At 46.3% G+C, this 19775-nt stretch overlaps 1 protein-coding gene and 1 pseudogene across 2 annotated transcripts in view; both read right to left on the bottom strand.

Moving 5' to 3' along the window:
- LOC308620762 (centrosomal protein of 78 kDa-like) overlaps positions 1–19775 on the bottom strand; it is a 423604-nt pseudogene that overhangs the window by 83681 nt on the left and 320148 nt on the right. The window lies entirely within an intron of this gene.
- LOC308620064 (forkhead-associated domain-containing protein 1-like) overlaps positions 1–19775 on the bottom strand; it is a gene marked incomplete at its 3' end in the record, with an annotated part of 152088 nt that overhangs the window by 5900 nt on the left and 126413 nt on the right. The window contains exons 9-17 of the mRNA XM_081239402.1: positions 16987–17117; positions 14663–14752; positions 13531–13635; positions 9691–9792; positions 7706–7835; positions 6894–7018; positions 3879–3974; positions 3238–3458; positions 2536–2701 (exon numbers count right to left, since the gene is read on the bottom strand). Of these exons, the coding sequence (XP_081095528.1) occupies positions 2536–2701; positions 3238–3458; positions 3879–3974; positions 6894–7018; positions 7706–7835; positions 9691–9792; positions 13531–13635; positions 14663–14752; positions 16987–17117 (1166 nt within the window). The remainder of the gene's footprint in view (positions 1–2535; positions 2702–3237; positions 3459–3878; positions 3975–6893; positions 7019–7705; positions 7836–9690; positions 9793–13530; positions 13636–14662; positions 14753–16986; positions 17118–19775) is intronic.

Here is a 19775-nt window from a genome sequence, read left to right as displayed (position 1 = left end):
GCTTAAGATGTGTAATTTCATCTCAGTGCTTCAACCTTGCCACCTCTGTGAATGGGTGAAGAGTTTCAAAGTTTTATACAGGAGGCTAAAAAACTAAGGCTCCTTGTGAAAATACTAAGTGTAAAACTTAGAAAAGAGGAATTCTGCTTTCTGTTCATTTCTGCTTAAAGACAACGAAGGTATACTCCCTGGAAGGAATGGATGCCAAGACAGATGTATACAAGTGACCTTTAGGATCCAGCAAAACTTTAAAATGTATTATTGTTTTCTTCCTGACAAACAGGCTGGCACGTCCCTTGCATTGTGTATGAATGAGGCAGCCCATGAATAATGCATGTGAAGCCTGATTATGTAAATCCTCAGGTTTTCAGTACATGACAATGGCTTTTTTTGGGCCCTACGCTGTCCCATTCTGTGGTCTGGTGTCTCTGCTTTGGGGCCTAGTCTGCCAAGCCCTGGGGGCGGGGGGGGGCACTTCGGGGAGGGGTGAGCTCTGCAGAGGGCACATCAAAGGGAAAGTCACAACTCTGTCACTGGCCCAGCTCTCCCTGGCATTGCTTGGTGTGAAAGGAAACTGTCCTCTGCCTGAGGCAGCCCCATGACATATGCAGACTAAGGTCTGTGATGTTTAATTCACAGCAGTGAGCACTGGAAACACTTCATCCAGGCTCCCTCAGAGCAGGACAGCCACTTTTCATTTCTGGGGCTCTAAGCCAGACAGACTGCTGTCTGGAAACCTATTGCCTGGAAGGTTCGCAGGATGGGGGGCAGGCTTCTGCAAGGAACTATCTGACCATCACCTCCTGGTTGAGCAGAAGGGCACCCTTCTATGACCTTGGCCTCCTTAGAGCTCATGCAGGCAACACACACATACAAATACACACACATGCCAACACACAGCACATACTCACATGTACACACATACACGCAAGCATGCGTGTACAAATACACAGCCCCAAGTCAGAAAGACTGGCGTACTGTTCTGGCTACTCAGAAGAGCAAACCCAGATCTTTATTCTCAGAGAGCTTATTCCTCGGTGTATCCCTGGCACCTGGCAGAACAATGACAGTCAGAATCGCCGCCTTTGAAAACACTCGGGCTGTTCACTCAACTGATTGTGGTCATCATTGCAGGAGGCAGGGAAGTCAGATCATGACGCTGGACACCCTTAAACTCAGTACAGTGCTATGTGTCAATTATGTCTCAATAAAACTGGTGGAAAAAATAGTTATCTGGATAGAAAGAACAAAATAAAATACACGAATTATCAAAAGTTAAAAAAATACAGACGAGCTAGACTATGAGTCTCAGAAAGCACTGTTCACAACAGCCAGGACATGGAAGCAGCCTAAATGTCGATGGAGGAGTGGATAAAGAAGATGTGGTACAAATATACAGTGGAATACTACTCTGCCATAAAAAAGAATGAAGTAATGCCATTTGCAGCAACATGGATGGACCTAGAGACTATCATACTATGTGAAGTAAGTCAGACAAAGACAAATATCATTTGATATCACTTATATATGGAATCTAAACAAAATGATACAAATGTGCTTATTTACAAAACAGAAACAGACTCACAGACTTTGAAAACAAACTTATGGTTACCAAAGTGGAAATGTGTTGGGGAGGGACAAATTAGGAGTTTGGGATTAACATATGCACACTATTATACATAAAATATGTAATCAACAAGGACCTACTGTATAGCACAGGGAACTCTACTCAATATTCTGTAATAACTTATATGGGAAAAGAATCTGAAAAAGAATAGATATATGTATATGTATAACTGAATCACTTTGCTGTACACGTGAAACTAACACAACTCTGTAAAACAACTATACTCCAATATAAAATAAAAATTAAATTAAAAAAAAGAAAGTTAAAAATAATAGAGGCAAGCTAGACTATGAGTCTCAGAGAGGTTAAGCTAACACATATATATGGAATCTAAAAAAAAAAAAAAATAGAATGTTCTGATGAACCTAGGGGCAGCCAGGAATAAAGACACAGATGTAGAGAATGGACTTGAGGACATGGGGCGGGGGAAGGGTAAGCTGGGACGAAGTGAGAGAGTGGCATGGACATATATACACTACGAAACATAAAATAGATAGCTAGTGGGAAAGAGCTGCATAGCACAGGGAGATCAGCTCAGTGCCTTGTGACCACCTAGATGGGTGGGATAAGGAGGGTGGGAGGGAGACGCAAGAGGGAGGGATCTGAGGATATACGTATGCATATAGCTGATTCACTTTGTTATACAGCAGAAACGAACACCACACTGTAAAGCAATTATACTCCAATAAAGATGTTAAAAACAAAAAGCTGCCTGAAGTCACACAGTAAATGGCAGAACAAGAGTCTAAACCTAAGTCTGCCTAACGCTAAAGCTATTCTGCCACCTTCCTTTGCAATGAGCGAATGCATTCTGTGCTGCCTGGATCCCACTGGGACCTCAGTTGGCTGTTTCTAAAGGGAGCTGAGGGGCAGCCTCAGAGGCTCTGCTCCGAGCAGGGACCTCTCACCTTCTGCTGCCTGATCGCCCTGGTGACCCTCTTCTCCTGGTGCAGCCGCTCTTCCATGTGCGCCAGGGCCTCCTTCAGCAGCGCCTTTTCTTCGGCCTCTTTGGAGGTGTCGTCCTTCAGCTTTGCCACCTGTGACTGGTACATCTGAACCGACACTTTGCTCTGCCTGAGCACACGGGAGAGACAAAGTCTCTTTTCTCCTCAGCTTTCTCACTCACCACCAATGCTCCTGACCTGGGAGATCCTCAGAACACTTCCATATATGCCTGGCTTCGCGGTTTCCTTACAAGTGGGGGGAAGCCTGAAGATGTGGGGACTAGAGGGCAGAATAAATAGCCCATTGGCTGTGGACGTGCAGCATGAAGGGGGCAACGGTTATGCTACCAGCCCCTCCCAATTTCCCAGAGAGGGTGGGGTAACGGATACCACTGAAAATAGGGTGGAATTACGAAAAGCACACACATGGTGAAACATCAGACACATTTATAAAAGGTGCACCTTATTCCTTAACAGTAGGGTACTTTAACTGCTGCTTTCTTGCCCAGAGACTTGGGTCCATAAGGCCCTGAGTCACCATCCCGCCTCCCCCCTCCACACCCAGGCCTCTGTCCTCTTGTCCTGGTCCCTACGGGTCTGCAGCTGCACCGAGGTTTAGCCTGGAGAATGGAGGCCTGGGCCTTTTGCCGGGGACACGGGCCATACTTGAGCTGTTCAATGTCCTCCTCGTATCGTCTCAAAAGCTCTTCTTTTCTCTGCAGCTGGTTCTTGAGTAGGGTGATCTTATCAAACACCAGGTACAGGTCTCTTTGTCGAAGCTGGTAGACTCTCTCCCTCTCTTTTGGGGAGAGGTGTTTCATGGACACGTGACCTGACATATCTTTGATGTTCATCAAAGTCCCGAGGGTTTTGCTCATATCCATGTACTACGAGAAAGCATTTCTCAGGTAAGAGGCCTGGCCCAAGACCGCTGGTGGCCACTTTGAGGAGGCAAACATCTAACTCTGTTTCATTCATTTTCTGCAGTTGCAGAGAAGAAACACATGCTTTGCAAATGAGTGCATTTGGGGTTTTTAGTACGACTTTCATTTTCCCCCGCATCCATTTACACTATGCCTTTTTGAGAATTGGGGTGGGGGAGGGGGAATGACAACAGACATAAACATTCATTCTTACTACCCAGTCTTCCAAGGAATTGGGCTCTGCAATTTCCAGCCCATGCTGGGATAGGAGATGGGTCTCGTGGAGCTACTGTACCAACTAAACATGTATGTGGAGTTGATGTTTAAACTATCTGCAGGGCACACAGGTTTGCACAGGAGGGGACTGATGCTGGGTATACCTACCAGGTTTTCACTGAGATCTAAAGCGTCAGCCACATCCATTTTCCCTAACTTCTCAGAGACCATGATGGACCCTGGGCTGGAAAGGCCATTTTGAGGCTGAAATAAAAAAAAGAAGAAAAACTCTCTTGGCATTCCATTATGATTTTCTACATCCAGAATAATAACCCAAAGAATAATGGAAGAACTGGAAAGTTACTAAAGAATAATTTGAGAGAGTTAATTTTTTTAACATCTTTATTGGAGTATAATTGCATTACAATGGTGTGTTAGTTTCTGCTGTATCAAAAAGTGAATCAGCTATACGTATCCATATATCACCATATCCCCTGACTCTTGCATCTCCCTCCCACCCTCCCTATCCCACCCCTCTAGGTAGACACACAGCAACGACCTGCTCTCCCTGTGCTATGCAGCTGCTTCCCACTAGCTATCTATTTTACCTTTGGTAGCGTGTGTGTGTATATATGTCCACGCCAAGAGAGTTGGTTTTAAATCCACTCTGACTCTGTGAACTGCTTTCTTTATGACTGTGCTCCTACCCCTTCAGAGCACAACTGCCTTTGAAATGATGCATCACTTGTGCCGTTCTTTGGCCACCGTCTCGTCTGTCTTCCCTTTAGGCCAGTGGTTCTCAACCGGGGGTGACTCTGGCCACCCTACCCCCTCCAGGACATTTAGCAATGCCTGGACACATTTGTGGGTGTCATAATTGCTGCTGGCGTCTAGTGGGTAGAGGACAAGGATGCTGCTAAACACCCCATGATGCATAGGGCAGTCTCCCAAATAAAGAGTTACCTGGCTCAAAAAATCAGTACCGCTGATGTTGAGAAGACAAGCTCCAGAAAAATGGAGACCATGTGGCTTTTGCTCACTATCTCCCTCCTTGTGCCCAGCATGGCACCTGTCACCGAGTGGTGCATAGTGGTCATGTTTGTTGAATGAACGAATGAAGGTTAAGTGGAAAATGGCCTCCCTCCTTTTTACTAAAGGAATCTCATTTCTGTGCAGCAGAAACCATACCCTCACAAAATTCGGCCCAACCTTCTCCTAGCTCTGGAACCTGGTGGGTGGGCATCCCTTCAGAACCTTTCCAGAGACAATGCAGATAGTGTTTGCAGCTGCATCTCCCTAAGACCCCAACCAGCCAGCTGGCTGCTGGAAGCCCAACTGACTGCATGGAAAGGCCACCAGACTGAATAGGGGACCTGATCTGAACGACTACAAATAACCATAACAAGCCTCCTTAAAAAATAAATTGGCTTTTAATGCTTGCCATGAGCCTCTCTTAGCCCTAGCATTTGTTGGCACTACCCTGAAACCCTCTGAGATTAAAAACAAAACAACTACAGAAATATAAATGCCCCCAAAGTGACTGTGATAGATAAGAGTGGACATATTTGTCTATGTACCTATGGAGATGAGAATAAAAGAGGGTATCTGAAGATGACAATAAACCGGGCAGATCTGCTGCAAAAAGAACCTGAGATGCTGTTCAGTGTCTTCAGCTACCCTGAGCTGCATCCTCTGTACCGCTCCAGACGCCCCCTCTTTTCCTGAGGGGAGGGTCACTAAGGAAGAGCCTGGGCTACAGGATCCAAGCACACAGTCCCCACCCGGTCTCTGCAGGCTCGCAGACAGACCACCAGGGACACACCGCTGGTGTGTCTTCAATCATTATTCTGTGACCTTGGGTGAGGTACTTGACCTCCTGAAGCCTTAATTTTTCTTATCTGTTAAATGGGGACAATAATAGTAACTATGACACAAGGCTGCTACGATGGTTAAATGACATAAGGCATGGAGCCGGCTGAGCTCAACGCCTGGCACACAGTAAGCAGTTCACAGATGTCAGCTATTCTTCCTCCTGCTCTTTCCTTTAATTACTGCCAACCTTGGAGGATTGAGAGTTGGGAGGTTTCCTGCTCTGTGGTGTCAGTGGTGGGATGAGGGCTTGTTGCCAAGGGGAAGGTCAATCTTGGAAGCAGGACCATCAGGACGTGAGATCCAGCTGAGCTCCCCACCTGGAGACAGGCCCTCTACTCCCAACCTCAGAGAAGGAAGATTCGATTTTACCAGGAAGACCAACACGTTTCTGAAGACTCACATCTCTAGACGTGTGAGCAAATGTCTAGAAAAATTGTAGGAGAAAATGCTGGTACAGAGAGGATGGCTTTATTATGTTTTCCAAAAGCTGGTTTAGACTAGCTGCCGCAGCAAGCCACGCTGACCTGAGCTGTCCATTGTCATGTGTCAGTCAAACACCTGATCAAACATCCATTTAGGATACACGGCACCTTCAACCTAACAATCAAATTACTTCTGAAAATCCTGGAAAACACAAACTATGCTCCCTAAGAAAGGAAGGTTTTCTTGGATAATACTCTTTAAATACTGTTTGACAATAATAACTATCATCTATTAAAGTGCTCGCTATGAGCTAGGCACTGGGATAAGCACTTTACATGATGATCTCCTTTAATTTTTCCATCATCATTTTACAGCTGGGAAATGAAGTCCCAGAAAGGTTAGGAGCCTGCCCAAGGTCACAGAGCTTGTAGAGCTGGGATTAGGACACAGGTCTCTGATTCTAGAACTTGTGTCTTCTTAATCATCATGGCTCCCTTCTGCTGCCCTTTATGTGTTCATGTTTTTCAGTTTATAGCAAAAAGCAAGTGTTAGGCAAGCTCATGACATAATGTTGTACATTAGCTTGTTGGATATTTTCTGCAGAATATAACATGTGATGTGAAAAGGAGGGCCCAGAGATTGACCTGGCCAGCATCAGTGCAATGCTATATCATGCTGTACATGATGGGAAGCCGCCTTTCTATTCAAACATTGGATCACTATTACGGCCAGGCACCGACCAGTCCATACAGGTGCCAGCCCATCAGGGAGGACCTGGCCTCGAACCAATGATGTATACAGTGGTGCCAGGGCACACGGCTCGTGTCTGTCCTCATGCCCACCCTCCCCACGTGTCAGTCAATGCAGAGACAAAGTTTCTTTGGTTACCGTTCCGATCTCTACTCTTGAAAAAGTTGGCAAGTCAGGTTTTACATCCAATATTTTCCGAACATTTTTTTCCATCCCGAGGGTCTTTAAGTCTAGAAATGATCCATCCATGTGGTCCTTGTGATCTATAAAAGAAAAAGTTTACACTCAAAAGAAAGGCTCAGGAAGAAGTTACTGCATGTAAAAGTCACAGCTGCTATTTACTGGACCCTTACCACAGGCCAGTACTAATTAGCTCACCATCCTCCCTTGGCAGGTGAGGCATCGAGGCCCAGAGAGGTGACATGACTTGTCCAAGGCCACACAGCTCATATGAGGCTGCAGCCTCCCAGGGCGGGGGCACTGAGGGGGAACCTTCGGCCACAGGTGTGAGGATGGACTTGAACCCAGGCTTCTGTGTCCTGGCCCAGGGCTCCACCCAGCAGCAAGCTTGGCTTCTTGAAAGCCCTATTCCCTCTAAACAGGGTATTTATCCTGGGAAGTTCCCCAAGGTTGGTCCTTGCACAGCATCAGTCTATGAAAAAGTTTTCACTGGGCCACAGTGAAATAAGAAAAAGAGGGACAAGGTTCTGAGTTTTTCATGAAATCCTGTTTATTTAATATCAAGGCCTGCTCTTGACTCTGAGCTCATGCCTACCCATCTATTTTTTTTTCCTGCCCATCTTTTTTTATAACTCTGTTTTTTTAGTTATGAAATGATGGGGATAGAAGATGGTGGTCCTGGCAAATTGGTTAGTCCCTAAAGTGAACCCTCAAGTCTGGGGTCCACGGTTCTCAGCACAGAGGGGGTGACTAGGCAGGAGGAAACTTACTTGACAAGCAGGCCTTCTCAAGTTCTTTAATTCGTGCACGAAGCTCAGATAAAGCCTCTTTCTGACACTGAATGACTTCCTCATGTCGGGACGCTTTGCACTTGGCCCCTAGATCACTGAAGGACTGTTCCTGTGGCCAGAATGGTGAGGACAGCAGCTTTATCAGTGATCACAACCTCCCTCTCTTGTATTTGAAGAAACATGAACAAATCATGGATTAGCAGCAACCCTGTCACTTACTCAGTACCTTGGAAAATATCATTACAGGGCTTCAGCAGAGAAGGAATTAAAAAATTTCATTTCGAATGCAAAGTCACATCTAGGAAGATTTCCAACTTTCCTACCCACTTAGCATCACTATACATAAGAGATCCCCACTATGTTCCCTCCCCACGTTTTCTTTCTCTTGTTCTTCTAATGCTCTTCTAAGCTGGGGTTTCCACTTGTTCTCATTCTGGTCTCATCTCTGAACAATCACATCAGATTTGCTCCAGGAGGGGCTTTTTTTTTTTTGCCGGCACCATGGGGCATGCGGGATCTTAGTTCCCTGACCAGGGATCGAAACCGCGCCCCCTGCAGCGGAAGCACAGAGTCTTAACAACTGGACCGCCAGGGAAGTCCCTGGAGCGGCCTTTTTTTTTTTTTTTTTTTTTTTGCGTTACTCGGGCCTCTCACTCTTGTGGCCTCTCCCGTTGCGGAGCACAGGCTCCGGACACGCAGGCTCAGTGGCCATGGCTCACGGGCCCAGCCGCTCCGCGGCATGTGGGATCCTCCCGGACCGAGGCATGAACCGGTGTCCCCTGCATCGGCAGGCGGACTCTCAACCACTGCGCCACCAGGGAAGCCCCAGGTGGTTCTTATCGGCCAACTTGGGGAAAACCTTCTTCTAAGACTTTGTGGCTGAAAATGTAGTCTGCAGAGCTGTGCTATCGGTACCAGCTGGGAGCTGTTCAGAAATGCAGAATCCCAGGCTCCCCCCACCCAAGACCTGCTGAGTCAGAATCTGCATTTCAACAACATCCGCATATGATCCGTGGACACCTTTGAGTTGAGAGGTGCCACTGTTAACTATCCTGTAATTGGCTGGTTTCTGGAAAAGTAAGTAGCCGTTTTGGCCATGTGTTTCCCCTGATATGCATGAAGAGAAAGCAAAAGACTGAAATACTATTGGTTGGTCTTGCACACACTTAGACACAAACCAGGACCCGCAGTAACGACTGGGATTTGTATCAATAAAATCAGCTGCGGTATATAAACAAAGTATCATTTCTAGACATTTCAATAACCTTGCCTCTTCAAGTTGATCTTCAAGTTGATCTCTGAGTTTTAGGATGCAAGCTTCATGTTAATTCCTCCTACATCATTCACCCTCTTTAATTAATTTAGCTCCCAACAAGGAGTTGCTGAGATTCCTCCATCTAAGTACGCGCCCTCTGTTTCTCATAGGAAAGCCCATTTCATCAGTTTCCAGTAGTAAAGAGAAGGACGGGGACCACCTTACCGATTTCTCTTCCATTAGCCGCTTGACTCTGGCTTTCAGCTTCTCCTCTTGCTGTAGCCTTTCCTCGGTCAGCTTCTCCTTCTCTGCCAGATGCTGCCGAGTTTCCTGAGAACTGTTGATCTTCATCTGAAATGAGGGGAAGGGGAACTGCAGCTGATGGGGGACAGGACTAACGCAGGAGTCATTTCCACTACCTTTGGGGGCGGGACAAAGGTTCACGAAACTTTCTTCAAAACACAGAAAAACGATGCTTAGCATAGTAACTAATAGCGAAGTAGTAGAGCATCGTGGTTAAGAGCTCAGACTCTAGATCTAGATAGAATCTCAGCTCTAGTTCTTTCTAGACACTTCTTCGTATAGAAAATAAGCGGGTGAACTAAGGCAGGCCGTCTTCCTCCTCATTCATCCCTGCCGGCCACTTGGGTGTGGGATTCCGTGGAGAGCACAGGCCTGTGAAGGGGCTCTGCAGCACGCCTACCTGACCTACTGCCCTTTTCAAATTGGCTTTAATGAGGTTTTCTCTGTTCCTCATTTCTTGCAGTTGAAGCAATTTCCTTCTGGAATCCTCCCGAAGCTTCTCTTCAACCTGAAAGGATGATGAAACCGAGGGCTTGCTGCTAATGTGATCATCATGCCCTCTGGGGAAACTCTTCTTGGGGGGTGCTAGTGGCAGTGGGGGAGTCCCTGAGGGGTAGGGACAGCTGCAGCCCAGCAGCAGGGGTCACAGGCATGCACAGGGTGGAGGCAAACTCACAGGGAGTTGCCCCCTACGGGAAAGGGATGAGCTCTGCACCCGGGGCTCAACTATGTTCTACCGCACACTCCCATCCCAGCTCGGTCCCTAACAAGCCGTACGAGACTCGGAAAGTTATTTCACTGCTCCGTGACTCAGTGCCCTCATCTGTCAAATGGGGATGATGATACTAGTATCACTGCATAGAGTTATTGTGGGGATTCAATGTTTGGCATAGTGCTTAAGGGCTCTGTGAGTGTGTTAAGTACTGTTGTAACCTATGAAAGGTGGACGGGAATGTCCGCCGTACAGTCTCTTTCTAATAACTCGTGATGGGTACTTGGAAATGTTATGATTGGGTTTATTATCATAACTGTTTGTCATTACCACTTTGAGCACACTCACTGGTGGTAACCTCTATGGAGGCTTGCTAAAGCAATGTCTATTAAGAATTGCAGCCTGCAAACGAAGGCATTTAAAGTGGAGAAGCTTGCCTACTTATCCCCCCTTGCTTGGGTAACAGTCAACGCACGGTAGGCTTGGGAGTGCTCCACGCTACCCTTGGCTGGCCAGTGTAGGCCTCGCAGCTGCTCAATTCTTGGATGCACCTGCTGAGCCCTGGGCCCTGGCACTAACAGGAAATGAGGCAAACTCTCGTAAATAAATGGAAAGTTTTTGTGCTGAAACAAATTCACAGGCTGTTTTTTAGGGATCTGAAGAGGCGGATCACAGGGATCTAATAAAAGACCCAGAAAAGCCCTTAAGAGATTTCTTCTGAGTAGTGTGGTCCAGTGGAAGAGCCTCTACCCAGCTCCGTTACCTTGGAAAAGTCATCTAAACTCTCTGGGCCTTAGTTTTCTCCCAGGTCTAAACATGCTCTGACTTCTATGTCAGCAGCCTGTTTCATGTACTGCAAAAGCCAAGTCCAGCCTTGGACTCTGCCCCTGTCTGTGTTCTGCATGAACAGCCCCCGTTCCCAGCCCCAAGCCTCAGAGTCACCTTCAGCGGCCGCCCTGCTCCCTCTCTCACACTCGGTCGTCTCACGCCTGTCCTCCAGTCCCTCTCACATGCAAGCTGGACTGTGACAACTGGCCTCCTTGCCTCAAGTTTAGTTTCTTCCCGTGCAATCTTAACGGTACTGTGAGAGTTACCCAGCTGTAAGGCAGCTGTGTCCAACAGAACTTTCTGCAATGGTACAGGTACTCTGAGCGAGGCTGTGTTGTCTAATACGGCAGCCACCAGCCACATCTGGGGATCAAGCACTCAAAATGGGGCTGGTGTGACGGAGGAACTGAATAAATAATTTTATTTAATTTTCATTAATTTCAGTGTAAACAGTAGCATGTGGCTGTTTGCTACGCCAGGGTAACTGAAGTCAGACGAACCTGGAGTCAGACAAAACCGACTGTGCCATTGGGCTAGTTACTTTACTAGTAACTAGTAGCCTTGACTTTCTCATCTGTAAAATGGAGAGGATGATTTCTAGATCACAGTGCTGTTGTGAAGATGAAGAGATGAAATGTTCAAGGGAACACCTAGTAAGTGAGAAATTGTAACTATCATTGTCACCCTGATTACTGTCCACGAATGTCTTTCCATCAGTCACTTGTTCAGAAGCCATAGTAGCTCCCCACTGCCTGTGTGGTACAGAGCCCAAGCTCCTGAACTAAGGCAAAACACCAAGCCAGGGATTCAAGAAGCAGCTACGAACTCTGAACGAGGTAAATAAAACTGAATCCACACCTAGATAAACCATAATAAAACTGCTGGAAATCAAGGGAAAAGACAATCTTAAAAGCAACCGGAGAAAAAGACAGATTATGCAAAGGTACAACAGTTAGGCTTACAGATGACTTCTAAATAGAAATAATAGGAGCCACAAGACAATAGTGACATATCTAATGTGCTGAAAGAAAAGAATTGCCATTGTAGAATTCAATACGCAGTCAAATGTGTTTTAAGAGTGAAGGTTAAATATACATCTCCAGGCAGACACACAGGCACATGTGAGAATTTGTCATCAGCAGAGCCACAATGAGGGAAAACATTAAAGGGTATTTTCAGACACAAGAAAAATGAACCCAGGTGGGTGATCAGAGATACAGAAAAGACAAGCAACAGTAAGGGTAATGTGTGGATATGATACTGACTATAGAAAAACACTAATAATGTCTTGTGGGGTTTTAAGTATGAAGAGGAGTTTAGAAAATGACAGCAATGGCTTATAAATCTGGAGGGGGTAAGTGAAGTTAAGGTGTTTGAAACTCATTGCACTGTCAAGGAGAAGGGCATAATTATCAACTACTATTGCCTCTTGGTAAGTTAAGAATGCAGGGCTTCCCTGGTGGCGCAGTGGTTGAGAGTCCACCTGCCGATGCAGGGGACATGGGTTCGTGTTCCGGTCTGGGAGGATCCCACATTCCGCGGAGCAGCTTGGCCCATGAGCCATGGCCGCTGAGCCTGTGCGTCCGGAGCCTGTGCTCCACAACAGGAAAGGCCACAACAGTGAGAGGCCCGCGTACCGCAAAAAAAAAAAAAAAAAAAAAAAAAAAAAGAATGCATATTGTAGTCTTCAGGATGACTACAAAGAGAATAGTAGAAGAGTGAAAAACTTAATTAATGTGTGATTTTGGTGAGGCAAGGATGAATGCTATTGTCTTACTATTACTAAAAGAATAGTAAAAAAGTGAAATATTTCCAAGCTAATAGAGGGGGAAAGTGGAATAAGAGAAAACCATCCACTCAGAAGGAGGCAAGAAAGGAGAGAAAGGAACATAACACAGATGGTACAACTGGTATTGAGCAAGAAGGTAGATTTAAACCCCAGTACATGAGTAATTACATAATATAAATGGACTAAAAGTCAAAGATTGTCAAACTGGATTTTGTAAAAATGATACGCTATTTAATGGCATATGTCTAAACCTTAAGACAAAAATTGACAGAGAACATATGAAAAAGATATGGTATGAAAACTCTAACCAACAGAGAGCCAGTGATGAAGCTAAATGACAAAGGAGACGTTAAGGGAGAAACACTACTAGAGATGAAAAGCGACATTTCATGATGATCTAAAGTTTTGCTCTACAGGAAGTATTAGGATTCTAAATTCATATGCACCTAGTAACACAGCCTCAAAATATATAAAGCAAACATCGTTCATATTAAAAGAAGAAACACACAAATGACAAACATGTTGAGATTTTTAAAAACATTCTCAATGATGCAACAAAAAGACAAAAAAAATCAATATGAGAATTTAAGTTGGAACAACATCATTGGCAAACTTGATTTAACGGATCAATTCTTTCTTAGATAATTTCACAATTAAGATCTGAAGGCAGGCTAGGGTTGCGGTTACACACAGGAGCTTTGGAGTCAGGCAGACCTGGATTCAAGTTCTGCCACAACTACTTTATGCAAGTGAACTTGGATAACTTCCTTCACCTCTGTGAGCCTCAGTTTTCCCAACTGTAAAGTGGGGTTAATACCAGTATAGACCGCATGGGGTCATTGTGAGGATGAACAGAGATGATGCAGGTGGAGTGCTTGTCCCAGAGTGGTTCCCAGGCTGACCTGTCCCTGCCATACCTTGTTCTTTTCCTGCAGCGTCATAGAGATCAGGCTCTGCTCGGTACTGCTCCTTTTCAGCTCCACCCTGAGCTTCCTCATTTCTTTTTCCATGTCATGGATTTGCTGAAAGAGTTCCAACAACAGGGAAGTCAACTTCACAACTCATTTCATCTGGTTCATTAAGGCAGAAACCTAGTCTGGGATTCGCTTCATTCCTTCCCTTGGGGGACAATTCCACATCTTTGAGGCAAAGTAGACTTTCTTTCAACGGATGCAATGAAAGGGCTGGGTGAGGGAAAATTTCAGTTTCTTTTGAAGATCAGCATGGATCCTGGATTAAACAGTATAAGATACCTATCCACTCATTAGAGTCTCTTTCCTTGGGGCACATTTTTGAGTTCAATCTAAATAAGGGCTGTTTGGAAGACACAATGGGCACAGTTTGGAAGAAAAGAACAATGACATTTTTCTTTTATCTCATTTGAGGCAGAGAAGTGTGCTCCTGACAGAGAGAAGAACACACGTCTTCTGCCCCCGTCGCAGGCACCGTCCTTCCCAACGGATGGAAAACGTATGCCTGGTGATGTGCACGAGGGTTCGGGCCAGTACAGGGGGTGAACATTTACATTTAGTGGTCATCTTTTCATTTTATAAATTTTTATGTTCACCTTCCATACAAGGCCAGTGATACATTTGCTTTTTATTTTGTTTTTATGAATTGTTGTAAAATTGAATGTATTTAAGCAAAAATACTTCAAGAAGAGTTGTGTTAATAACAGTGCTCAGGGCTGTGATAAAACTTGTGACAGTGGATCATGAAAGTCTGGGCATCACAAGTCCAGGGGTAGGGACCACGGTGAATTTCTAGCAGCATATGGTGGCCACCTCCCATCCCTGTCCCCAGGGGAAACCTGATGAGGGGCCTTGAGCCAACTGCCCAGAAAATCTGGGGAGAGTGTGTTTTCCATGGTCTTTTCACCCATCTCTTTGAGGCTAGCAAATCAAAGAATTAGGAGACTACATTAACAGACAAACACCCAGAAAGCCCCAGAGCTTGTGCTAGCTAATGGGCCAAGGAACCCCTCCAAAACCCTCAAGGCCACAATCTAGGCTTTCAGTGGACACCTAGGGCTCAGGAGGTTCAACGCACGGTTTTGCAGAGTTTTAACTCTTTCTCTTGGGCTTCCCACTTCTCCTTCTGGGCATCTTCCTTCTGTAACTCTTCTTTCAGCACTGAGCACTGTGGAGAAAAAGGACAAGGCCACGGGGGCTTGGCTGGGGGTCCCAAGTACCTGTCTTCACGCCCAGGTGTGTTTCCTGCTGTATAACCCAATCACACCTCTGAATTCTGAGAGGCGGGACCATTTGTGTGATGGGAGCACAGGATCCTGCAGTCATTCCCAGTTCACCCCTCTCATGAGTTCTGAGGAATAGAGCGTCTAAATTCCTCTTCAAGAGCCAGCAAACTTCACTTCAGGGGAAATCCAGCTTTGTAGAGTCTGGGTACTTAGGGTGCAGGAATTGGGATGTTTTCAGGCTGTGACCGGTGAGGGTGCAGGGGGCCAAGCCAGAGAGCTGGGGTCCATCTTAGGGCTTTTGTGCAGGTTGAGTCTCAAAGACACAACTGCCCCGACTGGTGTGGAGGGGTAAACGGAGCTGTCTTGCCCGAGGGTGGCTTGGCAACAGGCATTAAGTGCATAAGGATGGATGTGCCTTCTTCTGACCCAGCAATTCCCACTTTTGGAATGTACCTTAAGGACAATGACTGGAGAAATAAGTAAATCTGTAGTTTCAAGGATGCTCTTCACAGAATTGTCAGTAACCGTGGAATAAAAAAAAAAATGAGGAAACATCCCAAGTGTTGTTTAGAACAGCAGACCACTTTATAACACTGGGTACATCCAGGAGAAAGTATGTAGCATTTAAGACGAATGATAAGAGCGCTGATTTATTAGCACAGGAAAATAGTAAGTATTTAAAAATTTTAAAAAGGTGCATAGAATAAATTCACTATAAAATGATTGATTGATTGATTTCTAGGCAATATATAGAAATAAGACTGGAAGAACATACATGAAAATATTAACACTGATTTCTCAAGGTAGCATTTCCTCTCCTCTCTTTTTATTTTTTCTTCTCAATGTCATCTACATATTTTTCTAAAATTAACACACATGATGTATGTCATTAAAAAAAAAAGGCATCTCAAATGTTCACAAGAGCAGTACCCTTGGTGGTGACGAGCCCTTGTGCTACTGGCCAGCACAGTCTAGGGGAGAAGGGACCTCATTCCGAGGTCAACAAGGAAGGGGAAACGGGGACATAAATCATCCAAATGCACTTCAGGAGGTAGAAGAGCCAAGCAGTTGTTGTCTTTGCAGATTCCTTCTACTTAGCACCACCTCTGCATCCCCTTCCCGTCCCCAACACACACACACACACACCCCACATTAAACAGCTATAGCACATGCCTGGGAAGACACTCTGCTTGGGAGAAACGAATGCAGAGGGCTTGGCCAGGCAGCCGACCCAGGGCAGAGGCAGAAGAGCACAACTAAAACCAGCCTCCCACTTCTCAGAAAACGATTTTGTCATCCCCATTTCACAGATGGGGAAATGGAGGCCAAATAAGTTACAATGAAAGAAAGCTCTGGGATTGGACCCTGGTCTGTCTGATCCCAAAGCTCGTGCAGTGCCTTTCACCAGCTCCAAACTGGGTATGGTACTATGTACTAGGTATTACTTATTTTGCCTTTTCCTTGGAACCTCAAGATCTGTTCTCACCCCACCCCCATGCAGACCTAGCTATCAGGTAGCCTCTGGGAATCTCTGAGTTGCCACCTGAGATGAAAGCTTCGAGGTTTTACCTTGACTCACAGAAACAGGCACATCATACAAATACTGAGAAATCTTATCCTCTAGAGTCAGGATTCTAAAGTTAGCATTGAAGGCAAGATTTGCAAAGAGTCAGTTACATGGAAGAAGCTCTTTGCTTGCCTACCACGTTCATCTTCCATAGAGACATTCTACACACTAAAGTCTAAGGAAGAAATGAGAGTCTGCGTGTTTGCATCTGGATCTTCAGATATTCTGCTTTGAAGACAATTATGAGAACCAGTGGTGCTGGGACCATGATGCAGCCGTTTGGTCATCCTTGCTCACAGAGAGATCGTATTCTGTTTAATGTTAAACTTTGTACTGGCAGTATATGCTCATAGGTGTGTTTGTTGCTGGGATTAAACAAACTCATTTATAATAGGGGTTAGAAAATGTTTGCTTGATTTGAAAATCTATTATGCTTATTCTGAGCCACATACATGCTGTCCTTTGAAAGGCTTCAGAGAAGTTGGCCACCTGCCCAGCAGCTACCCTCCCTGGGTCCTTGGGCACTGGCCTCATCTCACCACCGTGTGTCATGTGACTCCACTGTGTCTGCTTTTCGCAGCTACAATTTGCTGATGACCCGACACTCACTCTGGAGCTGAGGGCTTCGAGCTGGTGATCCTTTTCTTTGTTCTCACTTTTCAGTTGATTCACCTCCTGTTGTAGTTGTTGAACTTGACCATCCTTTACTAACACGTCTCTTTGCAAAGATGACACCATCTCTGTAAAAGAACCAAACCAAACCAAAACAAAAGACTCATGGAGGTCAAAGAGGCAGGAAGGATTATTGGCAACACCGTGGCTGTCAGCCAATGTTTGGAAAAGACCTTCCAAGTCCTGGCCACCACCACTGCCTGCCTACAATTGGGGAGGCTTTTTCCAAGGGTCCCAGAGAAGGAATGGGAATGAGAGCGAAGTCCACGGAACAGGGTTTGAGGCTTCAGTGAGAATGAGGGGCAGTCAGCACCAGCGAGAGGAGAAGCCTTTGGGGGCCCCTTGTGGGCACAGGCCAGGCAAAGCTGGGAGGAGAGGCCACACCATGGGCCTGGGGAACAAAGGCCCAGCACAGGGAAGGTCCAGGAATTCTTCTCCAGAGGCCAGGTGACGGGCGTGTGGCAGAGGGCACTGCTGGACACTATTGATGGGGTGGTTGGTTTCACAGTCCTCTGAGTTTGGACCCCTCTCTACCACTTATTAGCTTGGTGGTCTTGGACAAGTTATTTCACCTCCCACTGTCTGTCCCACACAGAGTTATTGTAAGGGTCAAATGATGCGGTATGTCCCAAGAACACAAAGTGGCTAAATTATGTTTGTTACAGGGCGCCTATTATTTTTCTCGGCAGCCAGCTTCCAAAATGGCCCCAGTGATCCCTACCACCTAGAATTCATGCCCTGTGTAGCCCCTCCCACCCTGAATAGGGATGCCATGGGTAACCAATATGATACTGTGGAAATGACGGACTGTTTCCTCCCAGGCTGTGTCATAAAAGACACTGTGGGCTCCTCTTTGCTCTCTCTCGAATCACTCACTCCAGGGGAATCCAACTGCTGTGTCGTGAGGACACTCAAGCAGCCCTAGAGAGAAGCATGTGGGCTGAGGGACTAAGGCCTCCAGCCAATAGCCACATGAGCAGCCATTCGGAAGGGGGATCCTCCGGCTCCCCCCGAGGCTTTAGATGACATGACTGATGCCCCAGCCGACATCTTGACTGCAACTCGTGAGAACTAAGTCACCCCCCGCTCAAATTCCTGAACTACAGATACTGGGTGAGATAATAAATATTGGTTGGGGTTTTATCCATTACATTTTGGGGTAACTTGTTATGCAGCAATAGATAACTACTCCATTACTGTAGTATCATTTTTTTTAACATCTTTATTGGAGTATAATTGCTTTACAATGGTGTGTTAGTTTCTGCTTTATAACCAAGTGCATCAGTTATGCATATACATATCTCCCCATATCTCTTCCCTCTTGCATTGTAGTATCACTTTGAATAAAAGTGGGAAGAAGGGTGCATAAATGCAGTGGTATTGGGTTATCTCCTACGGTTCTTTTCTTGAAAGAACATCAGGCCCAGTTTTAGTGGTAGGTATCAATCAAGAATGTCTATGAAATAAAGCACAAAATGCTCCAGAATTTCAGTTTAAAAATGAGCTTTGCCTCCAGGACACAGTTCAGTTACTTGGAAATTCCTCTGGGGCTTGCCACACTTTGAGTGGGTCCAGCCCATCTCAAGCGTTATCACAACCCAGGTCTGTCCGACTCCGTGATCGGAGAAGGTGGGATCTGAGACAGGCTCGATGCTTGGATGAGGTTTCACTGGCTGACATATGGGAAGAAGGTGAGGACCAGCGAGTTCATCCTTCCATTCCTGGTGCCCAGAACAGCACCTAGCCTGGGGGAGGTGCTCAGAAAATATCTGAGGACATCCCAAGTGAGGGAGGAGCATAAGCAGAGACCTGGGGGCAGCAGGGGGTGGGGCTGGGTGTGATTAAGTTGCAGAGTGAGGCAGAAGAAAAGCACAGATTCATACAGAGATGGGGATTCACGTGCGACTCAATGCTATGCCTGGCTTCTACAGCTGTGGGCATGTTTCCTGTTACGCGCCGGCTGCTTTCAGAGTGATGTGCCCCTCCGAGGCTCACTGCCTCCTCCCTGTCACCTGCTTCTCTCCCTCCCCTCGTCTGTGAGCGGTCCCATCCTCTTCAGGTCTCTAGACATGTCAGTTTCTGCTTAAAAAACTCCACTGGATTCCCAACACCCTTGCAATAAAAACCCAGACCCCCCAACCCTGCCCAGCCCCACAATCCCCTGTTCACTCCACGCAGACTCGCTTGCCCTTGGATTGTCCTTGTCCACCTGAAACAGGTCCTCTCTAAAAGAAGGACATAGCCGTGGAGGATACAACATAAACTGGTTAGAATCAGCTAGGTCCAAGGGGGCATAAGATTCGACTTCCTGGGGAACTGGAGCCTCATTACAGGCTTATTGTAATACATGAGCAAAATGACACACGCACCAGCACCAGGACTGTTCCGAGGCTGACCATAAAGGTCAAAAAGTGGGTGGTGGGGCTTCCCTGGTGGCGCGGTGGTTGAGAGTCCGCCTGCCAATGCAGGGGACACGGGTTCGTGCCCCGGTCCGGGAAGATCCCACATGCCACGGAGCAGCTGGGCCCGTGAGCCATGGCCGCTGAGCCTGCGCGTCCAGAGCCTGTGCTCCGCAACGGGAGAGGCCACAACAGCGAGAGGCCCGCGTACAGAAAAAAAAAAAAAAAAAAAAGTGGGTGTTGGCCCAATTCCTGGAAATCCCTGCCCCTTCCCCAAAATATTAGAGTTGTCCCAATCCTCCCACTCATTAGCCTATAAAATTACCC

Source organism: Mesoplodon bidens, assembly GCF_964165515.1.
Source record: "Mesoplodon bidens genome assembly, chromosome: 7".
Taxonomy (NCBI): domain Eukaryota; kingdom Metazoa; phylum Chordata; class Mammalia; order Artiodactyla; family Ziphiidae; genus Mesoplodon; species Mesoplodon bidens.
Note: the sequence above shows the minus strand (reverse complement) of the source record. Positions and strands in the feature narration are given on the sequence as shown.